We start from the raw sequence: 27443 nt of genomic DNA on the forward strand, positions 1-27443 counted from the left end.
CTGCTTGGGCCTATCTTCATCTGAAGTCAGTTCCATCAATCGGTTGTACACTTCTTGAGTGATATGAGGTGGCTTTTTTCGGACCAAATAAAGGAAGATGGACTTAGCGACGGTCTTGATAGTTTGCTTGTCACGTAGAGGATAATTGCTGGCTCTCAGGTAGCTCTCCAGTCTCTGAAGCAGAGTCCCGTTGAAAGGTGAGAGCTTGGCCGAGATATTCCGTATCATGGTCTTCAGCAGATGGTTTTCCAGTGGCTTAACCTTGATCAAGACCTTAGAGGGGTGTCCAGTTGAGACAGTATAGTTTCCAGGTTCCCTTTCAACTATAGCAGCAGGAGTGTCGTTCCTCTCTGGATTACTCTGGCCCTGATCCAAAATAGCTTCCTTGGTAGGAAGTAGTCTTTTCTCAGAGGCTTCCTCTCTTCTTGCTGTAGATGGGTACAAAAACCTTTGTTCTGGGGGGATTTGGGGTTCCTTCTTAGTGCTACCTGTACCTCTCCTTTCTTCCTTTGTCAGTGAGGGCTTTTCACCTTTGGGTTCCTCTTCAGGAACTGTAGCTGTAATCCTGCTTTCTTCCCTGGTGAGTGAGGGTCTTTCAGTAATAACCGTAACTACCGTTTCTTCTTCAGTGAGAGGATCCCTTTCCTCTGGGGACCCGTCTGTTTCTGATTCCCATCTGGTGATCACAGTTGTAACGACTTTCTTTGTTTTGATAAGTGGGGGATGTCGCCCTGGAGGTTCCTGGATCGTGACGCTGGCGGTGTCTGGCCTTCGTCTTGGGGGCACCGCCACCACTTGTGGGCTCTGCCCTCCAACCGAGGTGGTGATGTCTCGCTCGTCGGAGGTGGACGAGGTCTTCCTTCCTGGAACCGCTCCTTGCTCTGGTTCTTCTCCGCCGGTGGTAGTTATGACCACTCGCTCCTTCCCCGGGGGTGAAGGCCTCTCTCCTGGGGTCACCGCTTTTCGGGGCTCCTCCCTCCTGACTCCGCCCTCGGGAGACGGCTTCCCCTCCGAAGCCGCGGCTTTCGGGGGTTCTCCCGCAGCGACGGTAGATGCCGCCGCCTTTTCCTCCGCGGTGGACGGGGGCCTTCTGCCCGGGGGCGCGGGCTGCGCGACGGTAGCTTTGCCGGTCGCCTTCGGTGGTGCCTCGGAGGTCGTCTGCGGCTCCCCCGCCATCCGGCTGCGCCCGGAGCTGGTTTTCGGGGTGGGTTTCGCTGAGGGGGGTCCTTGGGCCGTTTCACGTTCTGCAGCTAAGGGCAAACGATGAGTTTTATATAAAAAAAAAAAAACAAACCCCCAAAAAACTTTCAAGTAAAAAAGATACAACATTAATCACTTTGTCAACGTGCTCATCTGACATTCAGGTTACCTCTAGGAAAACAAATAATAATTCTTCACAAACTTGAAATATAAAAAAAAATATAAAATCAGGCACATTCGACCACTCATCTCTTAGATGTAGTTTCTGTGAAGATGGTGGTGGGGGGGGGGGACACATCAGCTTGCGCTGCTTTCCCGGGACAGCATCAGGGAAAAATCTGCACAAAAGTGGTTTGTTTGGTTTTTTATTTATACTCACTCTGAGGTTAATATTTAAAGAAAAAAGTTTACCACTTAAATTTAGGGCCGTAAACGTTAGGCCCTCAACCCTAAATGTAGGCCTTGCTATTCATTTGCCTGGATTTAGGCTCCTAATGTTGGTACCTGGTTCTGAAAATCAGGGCTAAGCTCCTAACTTTGTTTCCCCTGGGCCCTAACTCGGGCTCCCCCCACCCCCCCCCCCCTTAGCTGTCCACTTCATAGGCGCCTAAGGAAAAGTAGAAGTATAAACGTAGGCGCTCGGCCCTTGTACATTTTCAAAAGGGAGCGTTTGGGAGTCTAACTTTGAAAATTGGGCCCCCTACTCTTTCTCCCCCGCCCCCCCCCCAACCCAAAAAAAAAAAGGTATTCCAGTGGATGACTCAAAAGAAGGGCACCCCCCCCTCCACACACACATCTGGAACCAGCTGTCCTGCAAACTCAAGACACAATGAACAGAAAAGGGGGAGGTGGAGGAAGAGGGGGTGAAGGTCCAAGGTCCTCTCCCCGACTGACGTCCTTGGCTTGCCTAAGGGAACCTGGAAACGCAGTGGTGGTAGTGAGGGGGGGGGGGGGAAGAAAACAGGAAGGCAGTCGCTAAACCCCTAAGGCGTCCTGCGCAAGTCGGGGGATTCGTCCATCGCCAAAGCTTCATCGAGAGCAAAACCCAAAGGGGAGAGAGAGGAAAAAAAGAAAAGAAAAGAAAAAAAAAGGCGGAACAGGAACACGTCTGTTTAAGGAATGGATTCCGGAAATGCTGAAAAGGAAAGACGGAAAAACCATCCAGAAAAGAAAAAAAGTAAAACCATTTGCATCCTTTCGGTTTCCGTTCATTCCGCTGCTCCCCTCTCCTCTCCATGTATATTCTCTCTCTCTCTCTCTGGTTTCTCCAGCGTTTAACCATCCTTTCCCCCGGCTGTTTCCTCCCTCTCTCTCGTCACCCATCCCCGGACTTTTTCCTCCCTTTTACTTCTCCCTGGCCCGGTTCCCTTCCACTCTGGTGATATCCTTTTTGACGCTTTTTTTGCCCACCATTGTCTCTCTCCTCCCCTCAGCTGCCTCTGTTCCCTCACTCCCCCCCCCCCACACAGCCGAGATCCACGGGGCGGCCGCCCCAGGCTTTACCCCTCACTACGCCAGCGCTGAGGATCCTCGCTGCCCCTCCCAGGTTATCTCCAGTTCCGCTAACATCGTTGTCCTTACCGCCTTCTCCCAGGAGGGCGCCGTTCCACGTACGCATCTCCCTTCTGTCCGCCTCCCCTCCCCTCCCCCCCCCCCCGTGTTGAAGCCTCACCTGTCGTGGCTTTGATAGACGTGGGCTTGCTCTCCTCCTGGGCTCTCCGCGCCACCACCGTGATGTCATACTCCGCGGAGCCGTCCAGCTCTCCCAGCACCGCGCTGTCCTCCGCGCCGGGCACCTCCACCCTCCTCCGCTCCCCGCCGGCGCGGACGTACACGATCACGTAGAGGTCCACGGAGGCCGCGGGCCGCTCCCACCGCAGCGCCAGGGTGCTCGGGGTGACTTCTGTTAGGCGCAGCTTCTTGGGGGCGTCGATCACTGCGGGGGGGGGGGGGGAGAAGAAACAGCGCACGTCTGTCTGCGTTCCCTCAGAGGCGGCAGCAAGCCAGAGGTGCTTGGCACAAGAGGGGAAAATCCCCTCCTTACTTTTGGAGCAGAAAAAGGAAAAACATTTGGCTGCCATAAAAAACCCCCAAACACTTTTTACCTTTGCAGGAGGCAAAATGTGCAGGAAATATCTATAATCCCTGGATTTCTTTTTATGACTAAAAGGTAAATAGGGAGGGATAAAAGGAAATCCACCCCTCTCCAGATCCCAGCCCTGGTTCCGACTGAGCCGGAGCGGAGGAAAACTAAAAAAAAAATTTTTTTTTAAATTGTGCTGCGCTGGAGGGTCAAGTTCGCCTGGAAAGAAGGCGTCACACCCCTGGTGTGGCCAGAAAGCGATCCCGAAGCCAGGACCCCATCCTCCAGACTGAGAAGATAAAATCTAATCGGATATCAATAGATTTCAAAGGCTTGATCAAAGCTTTAGTCCTGCTTACGAAAGGGAAAGAGAGCGATCCATCCAGCAACGATCCAATGGCAAAGAATTCCACAGGGCTGGAAGCTGCCACTCGAGCGTCAGATAAAACGAAATTATTTAACGGAATGGAGCGGTGACGACGAATGTTCTGGAAGAGCAAAGAGGCCGAATAGGTACATAAGCTCATAGGTGGAAAGGAGCCATCTTTTCACAGTGCATTTAAAACACTAAATACGCGCGCTTTAAAATGTAATCCGTTGAGAAATTGGGAGCCAGGGCGAAGCACACAGCGTGGGCGCAATTTGATCAGAATAGGAACGTCTTCTGGTTATAAGGCGGGTGTGGCAGCATTTTGAATCAGTTTGCAAAGGGGCCACAATGAGAACATGGTAGGCCGCATGCAAAAGTAACACGAGCCCAAAAATCCAACTACAGAAAGTAATAGTTTCAACCTGAGAACTGATTTAAGTTTGTAAAACGCAGCCTTAATGACAACTTCTGGCTGTTCTTTCATTGTCAATGTAGAGTTTATAATAATATCTAAATACCGAACTTTCGACAGTAGGGGCAGAGCAGTACCATTTAAAGAGCAAGGTGGAGGAAAAGTCCGATTAATCCAGAAGCTCTCAGTCTGGCCTAAATTCGAGGCAAGCCGGTTATCCGTGAGACCATTTCTGGAGGGCATTTAGAATCAACTGGGGAAAGCAGCTGGATGCTCAGAGTACAAACTGTATCGAAGTGACGGGGAGGAATGGCTCTCTATGACGAGGGTGGCACAGAATCGAGCAGGATCAAAGCTGTACAGGAAACAAACTGAATTCTGAAATCATTATGGACAGAGATTTCATGTGGGGATGAGTATAGCAGTGGGGATATACTACTGCTTGCCTGGCCAGGATGAAGAGGCAGACTGTGACATGCTAACTGACTCCAGACAGGTTAAAAAAAACTGGCAACACAGAAATAATGGGGAGATTTCAATAACGCATAGTACAAAAAGTGCAGGTTCGTTGTCAATCCTGACAAAGTACTCACAATTTCAATTACCCCAGAATGGACTGGGTAATTGTTTTCATCAGGGCATGCCGGAGAGGTAAAGTTTTCTGGATGCCATAAATGACTGCTTCATAGAATCAGCTGGTACCGGAACTGAGAGAGTAACAGTAGTGGAGCTGCTTGTCAGCAGTGACCGTAACACAATCAAATTTATCGTAATGCTAGTTAGGTGTAAAACAATATTTGTTCATTTAAAAAAATTCTAGCCCACTTATCAGCATTTCTAAGCAGTTTACAAAGAACATTCATAAAATCAATAAAATGCAAACATTACAAATAAAACCTTAAATAGACAAAAACATAAAAATGCATAAAAAATAAAGAGTAGTAAGGCCAATCAGAGAGAATTTGAGAAGAAGCTTGCCATAGAGGCAAAATGTAATACTAAAAGCTTTTCCAAGTATATCAAAAGCAAGAAGCCATAAATTAACTATTTGCCTCAGTCTTTACTGAAGAGGATGTTGGGGAGATACCCACATTTGTAACAATCTGTGAAGGTGATGATTCAGAGAAATTGTGAAAATCGGAAGAGGTAATAGAGCAATCTGACAAACTGAAGATGAACAAATCACCAGACCTTGATGGTTTTCCCCCTAGAATTCTAAAAGAACAACTCATACGTGAAACTGTAGGCCAGTTACTAGCAATTTGCAAGCTCTCATTAAAATAAACCCCTGTGCCCGAAGAACGGAGGGTGTTCAGTATAAACACCAAGTTTCAAGAATGAGGCGGAAAACCACAGACCGGTGAGCCTGACGTCAGTGCCAGGCAAAATGGTAGAAGCCATTCTTAAGCGCAGACTTTCTGGTCACATGGATAGACGTGGCTTTAATAGGAAAGAGCCAGCATGGTTTTAACCACGGGAAGTCACACCTTCCCAATCTATTCGATTTTTCTGAAGGTGTAAATAAACATGCAGATAAAGGTGAACTGGTTGACGTAATATACTTGGATTTTCATAAAGCGTTTGGCAAGATCTCTCATAAGACACGCCTCAGGAATGGGAGGTAGTGTCCTGCTGTAACCAGCTAAAAGACGGGAATTAGAGCACAGCACTTAACGGTCAGTGCAGTGCCTCACAACCTGTGCTGTTTAACATTATTCCTAGTCGATCTGTGGAAAAGGGAACGACCAGTGAGGTGATCAGATTTGCAGATGGCACAAAATTATTCAACGTAGTAAAAACAAGCGGATAGTGAGGGACCGGGCATCTAAGCGGCAGATGCGGACTGAGTGCAAGGCGATGCCCATGGAGGCAAATAATTCTCACTACGGGTACGCAGTTCTGGGTTCTAGAGTGGATCTGGGCATCACCATGGACAACGCACTGAAATTCTCGGCTCCATGTGCAGCGGTGGTCAAGAAAGCAGATAGAACGCTGGGAATTATTCGGGAAGGAATGGTGAGCAGAACGGAGACTATCGATCCGCCTTGGGTGCTGTGTGCAGTTCTGTTCTTCCCATTTCAAGAAGAGACATAGCGGACGTTGAAAAGAGTGATAAAGGGGATGGAACGGACCCATTTATGGAGAAAGGGGACATGACAGAGGTTTATTGTGGGGATGGAACAGGCAATTAGGGAACAGTTACAGTATTTACCCTTTCAAATAGTACCAGGCCTGAGGGAGGCAGATTTAAAAAAAAAAAAATAAAAAATTGGAGGAAGTATTTTTTTTTTTTTAAACACAACATGCAATTAAGCTGTGGAATCTGTTTGCTTGTTTTACAAAAGACAGAATATCAAGTCTAATAAATCTAATCAAATTTTCAGGCTAGATAAATGCATAGAAAAGATATAAATTTTTTTTTTTATGCTGCAGTAGCAAGACTGACCAAAAGGTGGCAGTATGCTATTATGATAATAGATTTTACTGACACCTCATGGCTACTTTGAGTACTGCAGCCTGTACAGGCAAAAGGACAATTCCACCCCTCCCCCTCAAAAAAAAAAAGACAGCTTTGCGGGAAAAAAAAAACAACAAACGCCCCCTAAGGGCTGCTTTTTCGGTTCTTTCCTTACCAGTTTATGGATCTTAGCGTGTTCTGAGAGGCAGCAATGGGGGGGAGGGAGAGGAAGGAGGGAGTGGAAGCGGCTTAAGCTGCGAGTCGGCCCCTTACGTGTCGCGAAGGTCTCTGTGGTCTCGGGCCCCAGCACCCGGCCCTTCCGGGCCCTGATGGCCACCGTGTATTCCTGCCCCGGCGCCAGCCCCGTCTGGTGGAAGTCGGTGGCGGTGCCGCTCAGCCGGGCGGACGGGATCCCATTCTCGTCCTTCTGCAACGACAACAGAACCCGATGGCGGGCGTTACGGCCACGGGCAGCTCCGGGTACACTTACGGCTCACGTGTCCTCCCCTGCCCTGACGACATCTCGCACATTCCCCCCACCCCCCACCCCCCCCCCACAGCACAAAAGCATTTTAAGCAAGTTGGGTGACTATGACACCCCCCCCCCCCCCCAGGAAATAAAGGGGGTAGGATGGGAAAGGGTAGGGGGATGTCTTAGACCAGCCCAGGATATTAACTAAATTTTAAAAAAACCCATAGGAAGCTCCCTCCCTCCTCCCCCGACCAATCCGTAAGCCCCCCCCCCCCCCCCTTCACCCTGGAAAGAGGCGCAGTTTACCTTGAGCAGGAAGGAGATCTCGTACCCATCCACGGGGGCGGGCGGGCGGCTCCACCCCAGCGTGACCGAGGTTTCCTCCGTGGCCCTCACCGCCAGCCCCTCCACAGCCGGGATCTCTGCGAGAGGAGCACACGCACACGCACACGGGTTACAGCGGGTCACAGGGAGACAGGGAGCGCCACGGGCCGGCTCAGGACCACAGGGTCCATCGAGCCCAGCGTCCCCGCCTCAGACGGGGGGGGGGGGGGGGGGGGAGTACCTGGCTATTCCCAAAACGAAAATCTTGTATTCCCGCCGCAAGAATTTAGGGAGGAGGGCTCATAAATTATTCATGGGACCAGTGCTCCAGAAAATTGCCAAAACCTTTTTTTTTTTTTTTTTTAAATCAGTGAACACGACGCCAGGCCTCGAGCAACAAGCTCCATAGCTTGGACCGTACGCAGACTGTGTAAGTTTCAGGGATCGTCCCCCTGGGTCCTGGTGCTATTGACCTGTTCCACCCCCACACATCTCCTCGCCAAGGTGACCATCCCTGACCTCTCTAGCCTTTCTTCATGGCCATTTGTGTTTCCCTTCCTTGTATTTTTTTTTCTAGTTCTGCCCCACTCACTTTATATTAAGGACAAAAAGTCCCCTCTCCGTGCTCTGCCCACACACGAGTCACACCCTATCACTTTATATTAAGGATAAAACTCCCCGTCCCCTCACTGTCCCTCATACACGAGTTACACCCTATCACTTTATATTAAGGATAAAACTCCCCGTCCCCTCACTGTCCCTCATACACGAGTTACATCCTATCACTTTATATTAAGTATAAAAATCCCCCTCCCCTCACTGTCCCTCATACACGAGTCACACCCTATCACTTTATATTAAGTATAAAACTCCCCCTCCCCTCACTGTCCCTCATACACGAGTTACACCCTATCACTTTATATTAAGTATAAAACTCCCCCTCCCCTCACTGTCCCTCATACACGAGTCACACCCTATCACTTTATATTAAGTATAAAACTCCCCCTCCCCTCACTGTCCCTCATACACGAGTCACACCCTATCACTTTATATTAAGTATAAAACTCCCCCTCCCCTCACTGTCCCTCATACACGAGTCACACCCTATCACTTTATATTAAGTATAAAACTCCCCCTCCCCTCACTGTCCCTCATACACGAGTCACACCCTATCACTTTATATTAAGGATAAAACTCCCCCTCCCCTCACTGTCCCTCAAACACGAGTCACACCCTATCACTTTATATTAAGGATAAAGCATCCCCTCCCCTCACTGTCCCTCATACACGAGTCACACCCTATCACTTTATATTAAGGATAAAACATCCCCTCCCCTCGCTGTCCCTCATACACGAGTCACACCCTATCACTTTATATTAAGTATAAAACTCCCCCTCCCCTCGCTGTCCCTCATACACGAGTCACACCCTATCACTTTATATTAAGTATAAAACTCCCCCTCCCCTCACTGCCCCTCATACACGAGTCACACCCTATCACTTTATATTAAGTATAAAACTCCCCCTCCCCTCACTGTCCCTCATACACGAGTCACACCCTATCACTTTATATTAAGGATAAAACTCCCCCTCCCCTCACTGTCCCTCAAACACGAGTCACACCCTATCACTTTATATTAAGGATAAAGCATCCCCTCCCCTCACTGTCCCTCATACACGAGTCACACCCTATCACTTTAAGGATAAAACTCCCCCTCCCTCACTGTCCCTCATACACGAGTCATACCCTATCACTTTATATTAAGGATAAAACTCCCCCTCCCCTCACTGTCCCTCATACACGAGTCACACCCTATCACTTTATATTAAGGATAAAACTCCCCCTCCCCTCACTGTCCCTCATACACGAGTCACACCCTATCACTTTATATTAAGGATAAAACTCCCCCTCCCCTCACTGTCCCTCATACACGAGTCACACCCTATCACTTTATATTAAGGATAAAACTCCCCCTCCTCTCACTGTCCCACGTACACAAGTCACACCCTATCACTTTATATTAAGGATAAAACTCCCCCTCCTCTCACTGTCCCACGTACACAAGTCACACCCTATCACTTTATATTAAGGATAAAACTCCCCCTCCCCTCACTGTCCCTCATACACGAGTCACACCCTATCACTTTATATTAAGGATAAAACTCCCCCTCCCCTCACTGTCCCTCATACACGAGTCACACCCTATCACTTTATATTAAGGATAAAACTCCCCCTCCCCTCACTGTCCCACATACACGAGTCACACCCTATCACTTTATATTAAGGATAAAACTCCCCCTCCCCTCACTGTCCCTCATACACGAGTCACACCCTATCACTTTATATTAAGGATATAAAACTCCTGCTCCCTCCGCTCTCCCCTGTACACAGGATGCACTGTCTCCGCGCTGGTTGCTTATAAATGGGTCAGGCAGTATTACTGTCTGCACTGTATAAGGATCTCTTTCACTTCTGTGCTGTGCTTGTCCCTCCTGCAGGCAGCTAAAGGCTCGACCCTGCGTCAGGAGCGGGAAACAGAGACAGAGAGTGTTTTGGGAAGCTGGGGGCGAGGCAGGAGAGGAGGGGAACTCACGGATGGGACAGGAGCTGGCCCCTGCCTAAGCTGCTGCCAGATGGAGGGGGGGGGGAGGGGGAGGGGGGTTGTGTCAAGCGATGCCAGGGGCATCCTGAGTGCAGGGCTCCCAAGGCAGAAGAACGGAGGTCCTGACCAACAGCATTTCCGGGCCGTTTTCTCCGGGGCCCTGCGCTCCGTAATGGGATGGGAACAGACTTTTTTTTTTTTCCAGATGGGGAATTCGGGAGGTGGGGGGAGGGGGCGGGTGGCTCCGGGAGCTCAGCGGTAACCTGGGTCTTACCCTCGGAGCAGTCCTCCCCGCTGTAGCCCTCCGCGCACAGGCAGTGGCCGTCCTGGCAGGTGCCCCGCCGGCTGCACTGGTTGGGACAGGCCTCTTGCCCGCAGTCCAGCCCGGCGTAGCCACGGCGGCACAGGCAGACGCCCTTCAGGCAGCGGCCCTGGTTGCTGCAGTTGCCGGGGCAGGCCTTGTTGCCGCAGACGGGTCCGGAGTAGCCCTCCTCGCACAGGCACTTGCCGTTCTCGCACCGGCCCCGGTGGTTGCAGTTGCCGGGGCAGGTCCTGGTGCCGCAGTTGTGCCCCGTGTAGCCGGGCTTACACAGGCACTGTCCGTCCACGCACTGTCCGTGGTTCTTACAGTTGTCAGGACACATTTTGGTGTCGCAGTTGGGCCCGGTGAAGCCGGTATCACAGGTGCACCGTCCGTCCACGCACTGCCCACGGTCCATACAGTTATCAGGACAGGTTCTGGTGCCGCAGTTGGGCCCGGTGAAGCCGGTATCACAGGTGCACCGTCCGTCCACGCACTGCCCACGGTCCATACAGTTATCAGGACAGGTTCTGGTGCCGCAGTTGGGCCCGGTGAAGCCGGTATCACAGGTGCACTGTCCATCAATGCACTGCCCACGGTCCATACAGTTATCAGGACAGGTTCTGGTGCCGCAGTTGGGCCCGGTGAAGCCGGTATCACAGGTGCAACCGTCCGTCCACGCACTGCCCACGGTCCATACAGTTATCAGGACAGGTTCTGGTGCCGCAGTTGGGCCCGGTGAAGCCGGTATCACAGGTGCACTGTCCATCAATGCACTGCCCACGGTCCATACAGTTATCAGGACAGGTTCTGGTGCCGCAGTTGGGCCCGGTGAAGCCGGTATCACAGGTGCACCGTCCGTCCACGCACTGCCCACGGTCCATACAGTTATCAGGACAGGTTCTGGTGCCGCAGTTGGGCCCGGTGAAGCCGGTATCACAGGTGCACTGTCCATCAATGCACTGCCCACGGTCCATACAGTTATTAGGACAGGTTCTGGTGCCGCAGTTCAGCCCAGTGAAGCCGGTATCACAGGTGCACCGTCCGTCAACGCACTGCCCACGGTCCATGCAACTGTCCGGACAGGTTCTGGTGCCGCAGTTGGGCCCGGTGAAGCCAGCATGGCAGATGCACCGTCCGTCCTCACAGCGCCCCCTATTGCTACAATTATCAGGGCACGTCCGGCTGCCGCAGCTGGTCCCCGTGTAGCCAGGATTGCAGATGCACTTGCCGTTAACGCACTGCCCGCGGTCCCTACAGTTCTCCGGACAGGACCTCGCCGCACAGTTTGGCCCGGTGTAGCCAGAATTACACACACACGTCCCGTCAACGCAGCGGCCGCGGTTCCTGCAGTTTTCGGGGCAGGATTTGGCGCCGCAGTCTGGACCGGTGAAGCCGGCATCACACGCGCACTTCCCGTTAACGCACCGGCCCGCGGTTCCGGCAGTTCTCAGGGCAGGATCGCAGGCCACAGTCCGGCCCGGTGAAGCCAGGGTCGCAGATGCACTCCCCACCGAAACACTGGCCCTGGTTCCGGCAGTTCCTGGGGCAGGCTTTGGTGCCGCACTCCGGCCCGCCGAAGCCGGCCTCGCACGCGCACGCTCCGTCGATGCACCGGCCGCGGTTCCGGCAGTTCTCGGGGCAGGCTTTGGTGCCGCAGTCCGGCCCGCCGAAGCCCTCCTCGCACAGGCACGCACCCTGGACGCAACGCCCGTGGGGCCCGCAGTCTCCCGGGCAGGAGGGCTCTCCGCAGCTGGGGCCCGCGTAGCCGCGGAAGCAGACGCAGCGGCCCCCCACGCAGCGGCCCTGGTCGTTGCAGTCGTCCGGGCAGGCGGTCTCCTCGCAGCTCTCGCCCGCGAAGCCATCCTGGCACACGCAAGAGCCGTCTACGCAGGTGCCGTGGCCGTGGCAGTCGGAGGGGCAGGAAGGCTCAGAGCAGGTGGGGCCCTGCCAGCCGACGTCACACTGGCAGCTGCATTTCGCCAAATCGAACCTCCCGTGCTGACTACACAGTGCCCGGACGTCCATCTGCCCTGCAGTGGGAGAAAGAACAAAAATAATAGTCCACATTAGGGTCTACCGACTAGAGGAAGGACCACCCCCTCAGCCTAGGTCTACCTGGGTTATGCCCCATTGCACCCAGGTACTTGTAGTTCTGTTCTTGGGAAAATGCAATGTGGCAAAACCAGTCCTGGATCAGCTTGACCTGGAACCAGGTGGCAGCCCTAACTACAAGGGAGCAGATCATCGGGAACGGGTTGAGGTAGACCTGGTTTTACCCTCACTAAGTGTTGGGGAGAGACAGTTCCGATTTCCCTGGGATAAGCAGCAGCAGCAGCAACTACACCTCCCAGAATGCACTGGGGCCAGCATCAGGAACGGTTGCGCCTGCTTTCGGTTACGTGGGGCTTCGGCTGGAGACCCTAGGCGCAGCTGCATGCTAGACAAGAAGTGCCATCCTGTGGTCACACCGTGGTCGGCCATTCCCACCCACGGTCAGTGCCCGCAGTCTCGGTATCGTCATTACTGTGGTCGTCCGTGACCACAGCCACGGGACGGCCGCTCTGTGGTCAGCCATTCCCACCCCACGGCCAGCAACCACGGTCACAGTTTCATCACACTGTGGGGGTCATCCATTCCCGGGCACGGTCAGCAAACACCATTCGCGGTATCGTCGGCACCATGTTCCACTCTTCCCGGCCACGGTCAGTGGACGCAGTCACAGTACTGTCACAGCGTGGTCAGAACATTCTCGGCCATAGCCAACACAGTGATAGCCTGCGCGGCGAGGAGGAGCGTTGGGGAGAGCCCACGGCCGTAGGGCTCACACCTCCCTCCTTGTCCGTCATTAGCTCAGCTCTGCTGTCCCTGACGCCACGCGCCGAAGCACTTACCGGCCCCTGGATGGCCCCCTCCTCCAGCACAGCAGGTCCCGCCCGGGCACTGCTGCTTGAGGGCCCTGACCTGCGCCTCCAGCATCTCCAGCCGGCTCAGCAGCGTCCTCACCAAACCTCTGTCGGGGCAGCCACAGTTCTGAGGTGGGATGTTGATCCGGTGTGTGAAAACCATCTGCTTCTCACTTTCCAGCGTGTGCTCATACAGATGCTCGTCGGACGCGCTGCCACGTGCCACCAGCTCGGTGTCGTTGCCGCCAGCCGCCCGCTTCAGTCGGAATTGTTTGGTGAAGACCGTGGCACTGGCTGCCCCAAGCAGCAGGGTAGTGAGGCACGCCGTGAGGGCAGGCGGCGGCATCATTGCTGGCCCTGTCCCCTTTATGCTGTCCGGTAATGGTGGCAGAACGGATCTGCAAGGGTGAAATAAAAAGAAAAGGATTAATCAGAAGGATACAGTGGTAATCACTGCCAAATACAGCAGTGGGCTGTTACACTATGAGAGATGGTGGGAGCAGTGGGATTAGAGCCTGGGTCTGCAGGTATTGCAGCTCTGTAGTCTCAGTGCCAGGCTGTCACGCAGGGTCAGCTGGTGGCAGTAGTGGGATTAGAGCCTGGGTCTGCAGGTATTGCAGCTCTGTAGTCTCAGTGCCAGGCTGTCACGCAGGGTCAGCTGGTGGCAGTAGTGGGATTAGAGCCTGGGTCTGCAGGTATTGCAGCTCTGTAGTCTCAGTGCCAGGCTGTCACGCAGGGTCAGCTGGTGGCAGTAGTGGGATTAGAGCCTGGGTCTGCAGGTATTGCAGCTCTGTAGTCTCAGTGCCAGGCTGTCACGCAGGGTCAGCTGGTGGCAGTAGTGGGATTAGAGCCTGGGTCTGCAGGTATTGCAGCTCTGTAGTCTCAGTGCCAGGCTGTCACGCAGGGTCAGCTGGTGGCAGTAGTGGGATTAGAGCCTGGGTCTGCAGGTATTGCAGCTCTGTACTCTCCACGCCAGGCTGTCACGCAGGGTCAGCTGGTTGCAGCAGTGGGATTGGAGTATAGGTCTGCAGGTATTGCAGCTCTGTACTCTCCACGCCAGGCTGTCACGCAGGGTCAGCTGGTTGCAGCAGTGGGATTGGAGTATAGGTCTGCAGGTATTGCAGCTCTGTACTCTCCACGCCAGGCTGTCACGCAGGGTCAGCTGGTTGCAGCAGTGGGATTGGAGTATAGGTCTGCAGGTATTGCAGCTCTGTACTCTCCACGCCAGGCTGTCACGCAGGGTCAGCTGGTTGCAGCAGTGGGATTGGAGTATAGGTCTGCAGGTATTGCAGCTCTGTACTCTCCACGCCAGGCTGTCACGCAGGGTCAGCTGGTTGCAGCAGTGGGATTGGAGTATAGGTCTGCAGGTATTGCAGCTCTGTAGTCTCAGTGCCAGGCTGTCACGCAGGGTCAGCTGGTTGCAGCAGTGGGATTAGAGCCTGGGTCTGCAGGTATTGCAGCTCTGTAGTCTCAGTGCCAGGCTGTCACGCAGGGTCAGCTGGTGGCAGTAGTGGGATTAGAGCCTGGGTCTGCAGGTATTACAGCTGTGCGCTCTTGGCACTAGGCTGTCAAACAGAGAGAACTGGTGGTAGCGATGAAATTGGAACCTGGGTCTGCAGGTGTTGCAGCCTCATGCAATCACGCCTACCCTACAGATGAGGAACACGTGCCTACAACCAGAGAAGGGAAATCAGCGAGGCGATAAGAAACAAAGCAGAGAGTCCATGCCAATCTCAGGGGGATCTGCGGGTTACCCACGGCCGGGCTGCAGTATGGAAAGAGTCACAGATGAGCAGGAAGAGCCTGGGATCCAAAAAAAATTTAAAGCAAAAAACATATCGTGGAAGCTCAGCTCAATGAGGGGGCTGTGTCCATCCAGAAAGGGAGGAGTGTGATCAACAGCTGAAATGGGAAATGGATTAAACTTTGTTATTCCCATAAGAGAACAGGATAGGAAACCGCTCTGTCTCACCACTGATATTGCTGATAAGGGGGGAGCAGACGATGCACAGACTGGGATAGGAATCCATGGTTCTAACTATCATCTTCATGAGCTGGCAAAGCTCAGTGAGAGGTTTTTCATGAATTCTGTCCGGCTGCTTATATTGCCAGAGGAGACTCCTGGCAAAATGTGGAGTTTGGGGGCTGAAAATACCAGAGAGAGATTCCGGCAAAATGCAGAGAGCGCAGGGGCTGAAAATACCAGGGAGAGATTCCGGCAAAATGCAGAGAGCACAGGGCTGAAAATACCAGGGAGAGACACCAGCAAAATACATAGAGCACAGGGCTGAAAATACCAGGGAGAGATTCCGGCAAAATACATAGAGCACGGGGCTGAAAATACCAGGGAGAGATTCCGGCAAAATACATAGAGCACGGGGCTGAAAATACCAGGGAGAGATTCCGGCAAAATACATAGAGCACGGGGCTGAAAATACCAGGGAGAGATTCCGGCAAAATGCAGAGAGCACAGGGCTGAAAATACCAGGGAGAGATTCCGGCAAAATGCAGAGAGCGCTGGGGCTGGAAATACCAGGGAGAGATTCCGGCAAAATGCAGAGAACGCAGGGGCTGGAAATACCAGGGGGAGACTCCGGCAAAATGCAGAGAGCGCAGGGGCTGGAAATACCAGAGGGAGACTCCAGCAAAATGCAGAGAGCGCAGGGGCTGAAAATACCAGGGATTCTGGCAAAATGCAGAGAGCGCAGGGGCTGGAAATACCAGGGAGAGACTCCAGCAAAATGCAGAGAGCGCAGGGGCTGGAAATACCAGAGGGAGACTCCAGCAAAATGCAGAGAGCGCAGGGGCTGAAAATACCAGGGATTCTGGCAAAATGCAGAGAGCGCAGGGGCTGGAAATACCAGGGAGAGATTCTGGCAAAATGCAGAGAACGCAGGGGCTGGAAATTCTTGACGCTGAGTACTAAGTGATTTGACCAAGACCACAAACTGAGTCCGTGATAGAGCAGGGGATGAGAACCCAGGCACGGGGAAATAAAGGGGGGTAATTCTGAACAGCCTGAGTCGTCTGCGGGTATTTTGTACCCATGGACCTTACAAGCTGATATTCAAAGAGAAACTGCCTCTGAGCAGGGCTCAAAAGCCTTGCGGGATAAGAAACCAGTTGTAATGTCTCTGTACTGAGCCCCTGCTCACGCCTTCGCAGCCTTTCCCTGTGGAATTTCGGGCCAGCAAAGTGGCCACGGATTTTGTATCTGCTTCACTGCAGGTGCAGAGTCCGTGCAGGAAAGTGTGCACGGGGATTTGAAAATGAAATTTGCATCCCGCACGTTCTTCCCCTTTCCCGGGCTGGCAATTTTGGCCTGTGGCTGAAAGTATGAAGGAAGGGTAAAAGTGTGCATGAAATTTTGCTCACCGAGGTCACACATCCACAGTCAGTGACAGAGCCGGGGATTAGAGCTGAGGCACATGGAGATAAAAAGTGACTCCCCTTCACGCTCACACACAGTGGTAGACGTGGAATTTCAATCCTTGGGGGAGGGCGGTTTATAACTTTATATGTGCTTTAGCTACCAGCGCTGTTCCCCTCAAACTGTGCTTCTTGTAACTTCTCAACACCCCTCAGCCCAAATCTTACACCATCCCTTGCTTGGGAAGGCTGGGTTCTCAGTGTCCCATAACCTTTCACCCCTCTGGGCATAGCCAGAGCTGGAAAGGACTTTTCCCTCTGGGTTCTTGGCATTCGTGCACCTGGCGTGGCTGAACCGAAAACAAAATTAGTGCTTTAACATCTGTTCTCCACTTCGCAGCTCATGACTTTCCTCTGTGATTCATCAGTGGAGAGCAGCCAGAGCGGATGGACGGTCGGATCAGGACCTAAAGAATGTAATTGTAAAGGGAGGTTCAAGCTGAGGCAGGACCGGAGGTCTCCCTCCTGTACTGCATGCGTGCACGTGGACGAAAGAGACGACCTACAGAACACCCAAGGCAATTAGACAGAAGCAAGTTTGCTCCATAGCTGACTGCGGTCACTGGGACTGTGGTCAACGACCTTGATCGAGATTGACTGCCCCTGATGTGATAACACTGGAGCTGTGGTCACGGACCATGGCCAGGAACGGAGGTCCATGATGTGATAGCGCTCTAGCTGTGGTCACTGACCGTGGCCAGGAACGGAGGTCCATGATGTGATAGCACTCTAGCTGTGGTCACTGACCATGGCCAGGAACGGAGGTCCATGATGTGATAGCACTCTAGCTGTGGTCACTGACCATGGCCAGGAACGGAGGTCCATGATGTGATAGCACTCTAGCTGTGGTCACTGACCATGGCCAGGAACGGAGGTCCATGATGTGATAGCACTCTAGCTGTGGTCACTGACCATGGCCAGGAACGGAGGTCCATGATGTGATAGCACTCTAGCTGTGGTCACTGACCATGGCCAGGAACGGAGGTCCATGATGTGATAGCACTCTAGCTGTGGTCACGGACCATGGCCAGGAACGGAGGTCCATGATGTGATAACACTGTAGCTATGGTCACGGACCATGGCCAGGAACGGAGGTCCATGATGTGATAGCACTCTAGCTGTGGTCACTGACCATGGCCAGGAACGGAGGTCCATGATGTGATAGCACTCTAGCTGTGGTCACTGACCATGGCCAGGAACGGAGGTCCATGATGTAATAACACTGTAGCTATGGTCACAGACCATGGCCAGGAACGGAGGTCCATGATGTGATAGCACTCTAGCTGTGGTCACTGACCATGGCCAGGAACGGAGGTCCATGATGTGACAGCACTCTAGCTGTGGTCACTGACCGTGGCCAGGAACGGAGGTCCATGATGTGATAGCACTCTAGCTATGGTCACGGACCATGGCCAGGAACGGAGGTCCATGATGTGACAGCACTCTAGCTGTGGTCACTGACCGTGGCCAGGAACGGAGGGTCCATGATGTGACAGCACTCTAGCTGTGGTCACTGACCGTGGCCAGGAACGGAGGTCCATGATGTGACAGCACTCTAGCTGTGGTCACTGACCATGGCCAGGAACGGAGGTCCATGATGTGACAGCACTCTAGCTGTGGTCACTGACCGTGGCCAGGAACGGAGGTCCATGATGTGACAGCACTCTAGCTGTGGTCACTGACCGTGGCCAGGAACGGAGGTCCATGATGTGACAGCACTCTAGCTGTGGTCACTGACCGTGGCCAGGAACGGAGGTCCATGATGTGATAGCACTCTAGCTATGGTCACGGACCATGGCCAGGAACGGAGGTCCATGATGTGATAGCGCTCTAGCTGTGGTCACTGACCATGGCCAGGAACGGAGGTCCATGATGTGACAGCACTCTAGCTGTGGTCACTGACCGTGGCCAGGAACGGAGGTCCATGATGTGATAGCACTCTAGCTATGGTCACGGACCATGGCCAGGAACGGAGGTCCATGATGTGATAGCGCTCTAGCTGTGGTCACTGACCATGGCCAGGAACGGAGGTCCATGATGTGATAGCGCTCTAGCTGTGGTCACTGACCATGGCCAGGAACGGAGGTCCATGATGTGATAACACTGTAGCTATGGTCACGGACCATGGCCAGGAACGGAGGTCCATGATGTGATAGCACTCTAGCTGTGGTCACTGACCATGGCCAGGAACGGAGGTCCATGATGTGATAGCACTCTAGCTGTGGTCACTGACCATGGCCAGGAACGGAGGTCCATGATGTAATAACACTGTGGCCGGGAATTGGCTGACTGTGGTCACTGACCATGGCTATAAGTGGCTGGCCGCAATGTGACAATCCTGCAACTCTATTCCCTGGCCATGGCTGGGAATGGCTGGCCGAGCTCGCTTTCCAGTATACGGGTCATTTGCAGTGCACATCAGTGGTAGTAGGAAGAGAGCAGCTGTGGCATGCAGTGGTTCTGCCTTCCTGACCCATGCAGCCGGCTACTGTCAGATCTGTGCCAGATAAACTGGGGCAAGTAGCCAGGCTAGTAGCAGGAGCATTCTCCTGAGCTGGGGATACCCAACACCTTTGAACTGACACCAATTTCCTCCGATACTGACGAGAACTCGCAAGATTGCTCCCTAAAGGCTCAGGATGGAACTGCCCAAGTCCAGGACATCTTGTCCTGAGCTCAGAAGAGAGAAATCAACAATCTTGCCCCCCTCTGCCCCACTAAAGACATCAGCAAAATGCAGAACGCAGGAGGCTGAGAGACAGGCAGAAATAGAGAGACAGGCACATGGCAGAGAGTGGGCAGACAGAAAGGCAGAGAGCCACACACAGAGGCAGAGAACAACAAGCAGAGACAGAGGCAGCAGAGATTGTTGGAGGAACAGAGATGAGAGAGAGAGAGAAAGACAGGTAGAAAGAGAGAGAGACAGGCACATGGCAGAGAGTGGGCAGACAGAAAGGCAGAGAGCCACACACAGAGGCAGAGAACAACAAGCAGAGACAGAGGCAGCAGAGATTGTTGGAGGAACAGAGATGAGAGAGAGAGAGAAAGACAGGTAGAAAGAGAGAGAGACAGGCACATGGCAGAGAGTGGGCAGACAGAAAGGCAGAGAGCCACACACAGAGGCAGAGAACAACAAGCAGAGACAGAGGCAGCAGAGATTGTTGGAGGAACAGAGATGAGAGAGAGAGAGAAAGACAGGTAGAAAGAGAGAGAGACAGGCACATGGCAGAGAGTGGGCAGACAGAAAGGCAGAGAGCCACACACAGAGGCAGAGAACAACAAGCAGAGACAGAGGCAGCAGAGATTGTTGGAGGAACAGAGATGAGAGAGAGAGAGAAAGACAGGTAGAAAGAGAGAGAGACAGGCACATGGCAGAGTGGGCAGACAGAAAGGCAGAGAGCCACACACAGAGGCAGAGAACAACAAGCATAGACAGAGGCAGCAGAGATTGTTGGAGGAACAGAGATGAGAGAGAGAGAGAGAAAGACAGATAGAAAGAGAGAGAGACAGGCACATGGCAGAGAGTGGGCAGACAGAAAGGCAGAGAGCCACACACAGAGGCAGAGAACAACAAGCAGAGACAGAGGCAGACAGAGATTGTTGGAGGAACAGAGAGAGAGAAAGACAGGTAGAAAGAGACAGATCAATTAGACTGCAAGCTCCATGGAGCAGGGATTGTCTCTCCTGTGAGTCTGTACAGCGCTATGTACCTCTAATAGTGATTTAGAAATGATAGGTAGCAGGATAGGCAGAGAAAGTGAGAGACCTCACAGGCCGATGGAATAAGGTGCATCCAGCACAGCACACGGGGTTTACGTGCGGTTGGGCGGGCATTTCTAGCACGCACAAAGGAACGTCCGATGCAGTATGGTGATTAGCGTGTCCACAACGAGCACTCTCTCCGAAATGCGAACCCAATAGCACCCAATGCATGCAAATTCCATGTAGATGAAGACAATAATTATTATTACCCACTGATGCAGGAAAGTGCTGGGCCCCCAACACGTATTTTGTAAGGTGGGGAATGTAACCTCAGCTCTGGAGGTGCAGTAAAGCTTAACTGGCGGTCAAGGGCTCCTGAGAAACATTTAAAAGTCTGGTTGCGATAAATGTGCCCTCTTCCTTAGTATCATCCTGACTCTAAAATGTACTGCTTGTGATGGAGAAAAATAGATGTACACTGATTTAATCAAAAGGAAACACACCTTTCTTATGGCTGCACACGCCTGCTATAATAAACCGGAGCACTGAAATCAGCACCCAAAAGGCGCCGGATCAAAACGGACGCAGGTATTGAGTGCCCATTGCAATAAACTCCTATGAGCGCCAGAAACGCGCAATTCTCGCTTTTTAATCCTGCGTCGGGTGCCCAGGCGACGTGGCTGCACACGCGTTAGGAACACGAGCATCTTGTTTTGAGCGCGCATCGTCGGCGTGCAGGAGATCGCGCTGCCCGCGCCCAGCCCTCCCCTCTCCTTCTCTGTGGTGTTGGGCAGGATTATGCCCCTTTGAACTCACTCCCCTCCCTCCTCCGAGTCCTGCTGGAGCCAGGAACACAATGCCCAGCGCAAGGGAATTCTTGCAGGAATGAGCAAGGAAAAAAGAATTTAAGTTTACCGGGAGGGGGGGAAGAAGAAAAGCTCAGACGTGCACCACCACCACCACGTGTGCGAGCGCCACGGAAGAAGATCCCCCCCCCCCCTCACTGGCATTACCCGAGACCCCGTCGCTGTGGCTTTCACGGGGAGATCCCATCGCTCGCACTGGAGAGACCCTTGTCGCCGTCATGATGAAGCCCCTGTTGTTACAGTCACTGGGCACTGCTGTCTCTTTCACTGTCACAGGGGAGGCTCCGTTATTATGGAGGAAGAGACGCTCTCTCTCTGTCACAGGGGGGGGGGAGACCCAGTTGCTGTCATGGGGGGTGATCCCATTACTGTCACAGAGGAGATTTCAAGCCTGTTGCCATCCCAGGGGATGTGCTCGCTGCGTAGCTGTTGGAGGGAGACCCTCCATGGCTCAGAAAGCAGTTATAAAACACGCACACCTGAGACAAAGCATAGGGAAGAGAGAGACCGACGTTTCCTCCGACTTCTGCGCAAAAACGTTCTTTTGTGCAACTTTTTATAAGCCGGGTTCAAATTTGTACGCTATGAGCCAGTATCATGCAAATAATATCGGGATTTCTTGTGGCGTGTGTGTGGGAGAGAGAGACTGCGCTCAGCTCATTGATGCTCCACATGATAAAATCCGGTATTAACAACATTTTGTTTTAAATGTAGCCGCAAACACTAAATATCAGAAGCCGGCACCTGGGGCACATTATCCTCTTCATTTACTGATCCCCGTTAAGCAAACCCATCAGAGAACTGTGGGGCTGTCAGGTGTGCGCTGTCTCGGAGCTCCCATGCCCCTGCACCCAGACCCAGCAGGACGGCACGCTGAATACGCTGCATCCCGAGCCATCTCCCTACCACTGCCTGTCTCTGCTCAGCAAAGGTGCTTGCTCTGATGCCACTTTCTTACTGGTAAGTCTCCAAAAGCATTGGCATATGCACAGGATAAGCACGGTATAGGCACACAAAATACGATGGACAGCGTACTGTAAGCACACACCAGACAACACAGCTTACACAGAATAACAGTAACATCACAAATGAGGTCCCTGTGCTCATGTACATCTATTGACTAATGATGATGAGAACTACGACACCTGCAGACCCAAGCTTCAATCCCACTTCTGCCACCAACTTTCACCTTGTGATAACCTACTGCTGAAAGCATAGAGCTGTGACACCTGTAGATCAAGGCTCCAATCCCACTACTACCAACTCTCCCTGAGTGACAGCCTGGTGCTATGAAACTGGCAGACCCAGGCTCCAATCTCACCACTGCCACCAACTCTCTCTGTGTGACAGCCTAGTGCTGAGAGCATAGAGCTGCGACACCTGCAGACCCAGGCTTCAATCCCACTGCTGCCACCAGCTCTCATCTTGTGAGAAACCTACCGCTGACAGCACCGAGCTCTGACCCCTGCACATCCAGGCTCCAGTCCCACCACTGCCACCAACTCTCCCTGTGTGACAGCCTGGTGCTGAGAGCACAGATCTTAAACAGTTGCAGATCCAGGCTCCAATCCCACCGCTCCCACCAGCTCTCACTGTGTGTTATCTCTAGCAAATCTCTTATGCCCTCTGTGCTCAGGCACACAAACTGTAAGGCAGGGGCATTGACGATACTGCATAAATAACCATACAATGTTCTGAAACAATGAACGTCTGTGTTGCAGGACAGGACCCTGAAACACCTCTCCCGGTCCCCAGGTCACAGCCCTCTGCAGAAAGGAAGCTCAAACCCATGCCGAGAGTTCTTTGCTTCCTCTCTCTACCTGAACTGTGCAGCACAAAACATATTTGCAAAAACAAGCCAAAAGTAAAAGCTTCAGGGATGTGTTTGCAATTATCAATTTGAACAAACCTCTTTATCTCATTAGGGGGAAAAAAAAACAAAAAAAAACCCAACCACTTTCCCTTCTGCAGAGTTCCATGCATGCAAGCTTCAGGCAGCGATGGGAAGACATTCATGAATACAGCCAAACAGCACAAACAAAAAAATAAATAAAAAGGGAGGGGGGGGGGGGTCCTTCCCACTCCTCACCTGGGTCAGAGGCCTTACCTGGGAGGCGTCTCAGCTGGGGAGAAGGCTGTCTCTCGCACGCTCTCTGGCTGTGCTGCTCCCACTCTTTGCAAAGTCAGTCCAAGTTCTGATAGGGAAACCAATTCTGGCTGTACGGACAGTGTGTGTGTGTGTGTCTCACATACACACACGCACACACACAAAATCTCTCTCTGTGCCCTCCCTGCAGCCTCCTCGGAGAAACTTGTGAGGAGCGGGTGGGAAGAGGGAGGCAGGATATATTGATGGTGTCACGTAGGAAATAGTGATAGATATTGGAACACGCGCACACACACGTTTTCCAATTTCTCTCCCCCCACCGCCCCCTTCCCCGTGATGTGCTGCCTTGTCTTTTATCAGGGGACTCTTTGTCAGCTCTGATCCAATCATCCAGACACCTTTGTCCTCATAAAACAAAACAACTGAATAAGGGGGCACCCTGGAGGCCCTGCCCCACTCTGAGACCCCTTCCGGCACATTTGCCCTTTCCCTCTCCCTCAAGTTCCCAGTTTCATAAAAAAAACCCCCTTACCCCCCCTCAATATCTCCAAAATGACTCCTTTGGCCTGACTTCTCCTCTGTCCCTTTCTCTATCCAGACCTCATATAGGGGACTGGGTGATGTGGTGGTGCTGGTGGTGGGCAGAAAGATTTACAGCCGTAAAGATGTTTAGGCAGCAGGAAGTGCAGATGTGCGTTTGCAGGGGGATCCCCCCTCAGAGGCCTTTCCTGTATCATCCAAACACAGACGCCCAGGATGAGGCATTATGCCCTCTGTGAGGGACCCTGTCGGATGCCCTGCGTATCTCTCACCCCCACCTACACTCACTCCTTCCCCCCCGGCAAGGACCGGGGGACCCTCCCGGAGCGCCCCATGCTACGGGGCCTGCCAGATCGCCTGCGCGGTGGCACCGCGGCCATGGATGGAGAGACGTCGTCCCCCGTCCACCTAAAGCCCAGCCCTGGAACAGGAGATGTTGCAGATTCTGGAGCCCACCCAATTCCATTCCCCCCCCCCCTCCCATCTGCTGCCATTGGGGGAGGGGGGGGGAATGGGGTTGGAAATCAAGCTCCCTGTTTATTTACTGCACAGGCTGTTTCCTGTCAAATGAAATATGAACAGAGGGCTTGAGAGGAAATGCCAGACCTGAATCACCCCTTGCTGTTCCACAACTGAGACAGCCTCCCCACCCAACAGCTCTGCCAATGCACCTCATTCCTGCCCCAGAGCACCCTCTGATATTCCAGTACTGAGATCCAGCCCCCCACCCAACAGCTCTGCCAATGCACCTCATTCCTGCCCCAGAGCACCCTCTGATATTCCAGTACTGAGATCCAGCCCCCCACCCAACAGCTCTGCCAATGCACCTCATTCCTGCCCCAGAGCACCCTCTGATATTCCAGTACTGAGATCCAACCTCCCCCAGCTCTGCCAATGCACCTCATTCCTGCCCCAGAGCACCCTCTGATATTCCAGTAATGAGATCCAGCCCCCCACCCAACAGCTCTGCCAATGCACCTCATTCCTGCCCCAGAGCACCCTCTGATATTCCAGTACTGAGATCCAACCCCCCCAGCTCTGCCAATGCACCTCATTCCTGCCCCAGAGCACCCTCTGATATTCCAGTACTGAGATCCAACCTCCCCCAGCTCTGCCAATGCACCTCATTCCTGCCCCAGAGCACCCTCTGATATTCCAGTAATGAGATCCAGCCCCCCACCCAACAGCTCTGCCAATGCACCTCATTCCTGCCCCAGAGCACCCTCTGATATTCCAGTACTGAGATCCAACCCCCCCCCCCCCAGCTCTGCCAATGCACCTCATTCCTGCCCCAGAGCACCCTCTGATATTCCAGTACTGAGATCCAACCTCCCCCAGCTCTGCCAATGCACCTCATTCCTGCCCCAGAGCACCCTCTGATATTCCAGTACTGAGATCCAACCCCCCCCCCAGCTCTGCCAATGCACCTCATTCCTGCCCCAGAGCACCCTCTAATAGTCCAGTACTGAGATCCAACCCCCCCCCCCAGCTCTGCCAATGCACCTCATTCCTGCCCCAGAGCACCCTCTAATAGTCCAGTACTGAGATCCAAACCCCCCCCCCCAGCTCTGCCAATGCACCTCATTCCTGCCCCAGAGCACCCTCTAATAGTCCAGTACTGAGATCCAACCTCCCCCAGCTCTGCCAATGCACCTCATTCCTGCCCCAGAGCACCCTCTGATATTCCAGTACTGAGATCCAACCCCCCCCCCCCCCCAGCTCTGCCAATGCACCTCATTCCTGCCCCAGAGCACGCTCTGATAGTCCAGTACTGAGATCCAAACCCCCCCCCAGCTCTGCCAATGCACCTCATTCCTGCCCCAGAGCACCATCTAATAGTCCAGTACTGAGATCCCAGCTTTGCTCATGCACCTCATTCCTGCCCCAGAGCACCCTCTGATATTCCAGTATTAAGATCCACCCCCCCCCCCCCAGCTCTGCCAATGCACCTCATTCCTGCCGCAGAGCACCCTTTGATAGTCCAGTACTGAGATCCAGCCCCCCCCCCCCCCAGCTCTGCCAATGCACTTCACTCCTGCCCCAGAGCACCCTCTGATAGTCCAGTACTGAGATCCCAGCTTTGCTCATGCACCTCAGCCTTGCCCTGCAGCACATCAGGGACCGTGATAAATACAAAATACCCAATGCCTCCCCGACAAATCCGGGGAGCTTTTTTTTAGGCAGCAGTGCCTGGATGTTATGTAATGAAAGGCTGCAGTTATGCATAGGTAAATATAATGCTGTTTATTTAAACTAGAAATGCCCCGGTAATCTGTGAGGGGAGGGAGAGACAGACAGAAGGAAAACAGGAGGAGCAGGGGACTGTTCCAGGGGTGTCGGGGTATCCCCGCCCCGCTGCATGCTGGGTTTTATGTAGTCTTTAGTGTCCTAAGACGAGCGAAACTACAAAATGCTTAGGGTTTGGAGTAAAACATAGCAGCCAGCCAGAAGAAAAACACCCCAAACCCCCCAAAAACCAGGATTAGCCTTCTCAGCAGCAGGGTTACGGTAATCTGGGGTTGGGTCACCCACTGGCTCCATGTTGTGTGGATGAGCTTGGGCCGGTCCTGGTTTTACGCTAAGTGCATGCTGGGACATGTAGTTCTCCCAACGTTAGAGAAAATGGGACTCCAAAGGGGCCTAGCCCGGATCAGCCCGTTCCTTATGACAAGAAGCTGTCAGGTCGTCTTACGTTAAAATTTAGGTTAGATCCAGGAGATACCGATGAACTGCAGTTAGCTGGCAGGCCAAGAGCCAGAAAGCTCAGGCCCAGGCAGGGTGAGTGAGCACTGGGCCCTAAGGAGTTGCCAGGGGTGACCAAGGCGGCCATTTTGTGTAACAAAGAAAGCACTGAGGCCGCGGAGTAAAGGGCCCCCATTCTATGGACAGAGGCAGCTCCTGGCACAGAAACATCCGGCCAAAATGGCAAGGAGAGAGAAACCGAGAGACCACAAACTGAGGAAAAGAGACAGGCAGAGAGGAGGTGAGACAGCAGAAAGCGCAAGAGACTGAGGGAAGGAGAGAGAGAGATGGGGAGGAAGAGAGAGGACAAGAGACAGTGGAAGTCAGACACAGAGACACAAATCAATGAATCGAGACAGAGAATGAGGAAAAGGGAATGAGAGCCGGGCAGGCAGAAAGAGAGAGAGGGAGGCAGAGAGAAAGCACAAGAGAAAGGGAAAGAAAGAGAGATGGACAGAGAAAAAGTGAGGAAAAGAGAGAATGAGGAAGACAACTAGGGAGACAGCAAGGGGCAGAAAGAGAGAGCACAGGAGACAGGATGGGACAGAGGGAAAAATAGACCAAGAGATAGAGACACAAAGCAATGAAAACAGACAGAGGATGAGGAAGAGAACTAGTGAGAAAGGGAGATAGAAAGAGGAAGAAAGAGAGATAGAGAAGGACAGAAAGAGAGCACAAGAGACAGAGGAAGAGAGACAATGTGATGAAAAGAGACAGAGGATGAGGAAGAGAAAGAGTGTAAGAGTCAGGAGAGAGCAGAAGGAACAGACGGAGAGACATCCGATTGCTGGCGAGCAGTGGGGGTAAATCCAGGACAGGCTCACATCCAAGTGGTAGTGGGAGTCTCCACTTTTAACCTTTCAGAGGACAGAGCGTCTCTTTTTCTTGCTGCCGTCAGGAGATTTCCAGGGATGGAAACGGCAGGAGA

General features: G+C 52.9%; 1 protein-coding gene across 1 annotated transcript in view; it reads right to left on the reverse strand.

Annotated features, from left to right (window-relative positions):
* LOC115081464 (tenascin-X-like) overlaps nt 1–23512 on the reverse strand; it is a 94838-nt gene extending 71326 nt beyond the window's left edge. The window contains 8 exon segments of the mRNA XM_029585938.1: nt 2873–3136; nt 6797–6950; nt 7302–7417; nt 10197–10893; nt 10895–11656; nt 11658–12256; nt 13118–13527; nt 23234–23512. Of these exon segments, the coding sequence (XP_029441798.1) occupies nt 2873–3136; nt 6797–6950; nt 7302–7417; nt 10197–10893; nt 10895–11656; nt 11658–12256; nt 13118–13478 (2953 nt within the window). The 5' untranslated portion in view covers nt 13479–13527; nt 23234–23512.
* Nucleotides 23513–27443: the final 3931 nt, after the last annotated feature.

This window comes from Rhinatrema bivittatum, unplaced genomic scaffold (assembly GCF_901001135.1).
Source record: "Rhinatrema bivittatum unplaced genomic scaffold, aRhiBiv1.1, whole genome shotgun sequence".
NCBI lineage: Eukaryota > Metazoa > Chordata > Amphibia > Gymnophiona > Rhinatrematidae > Rhinatrema > Rhinatrema bivittatum.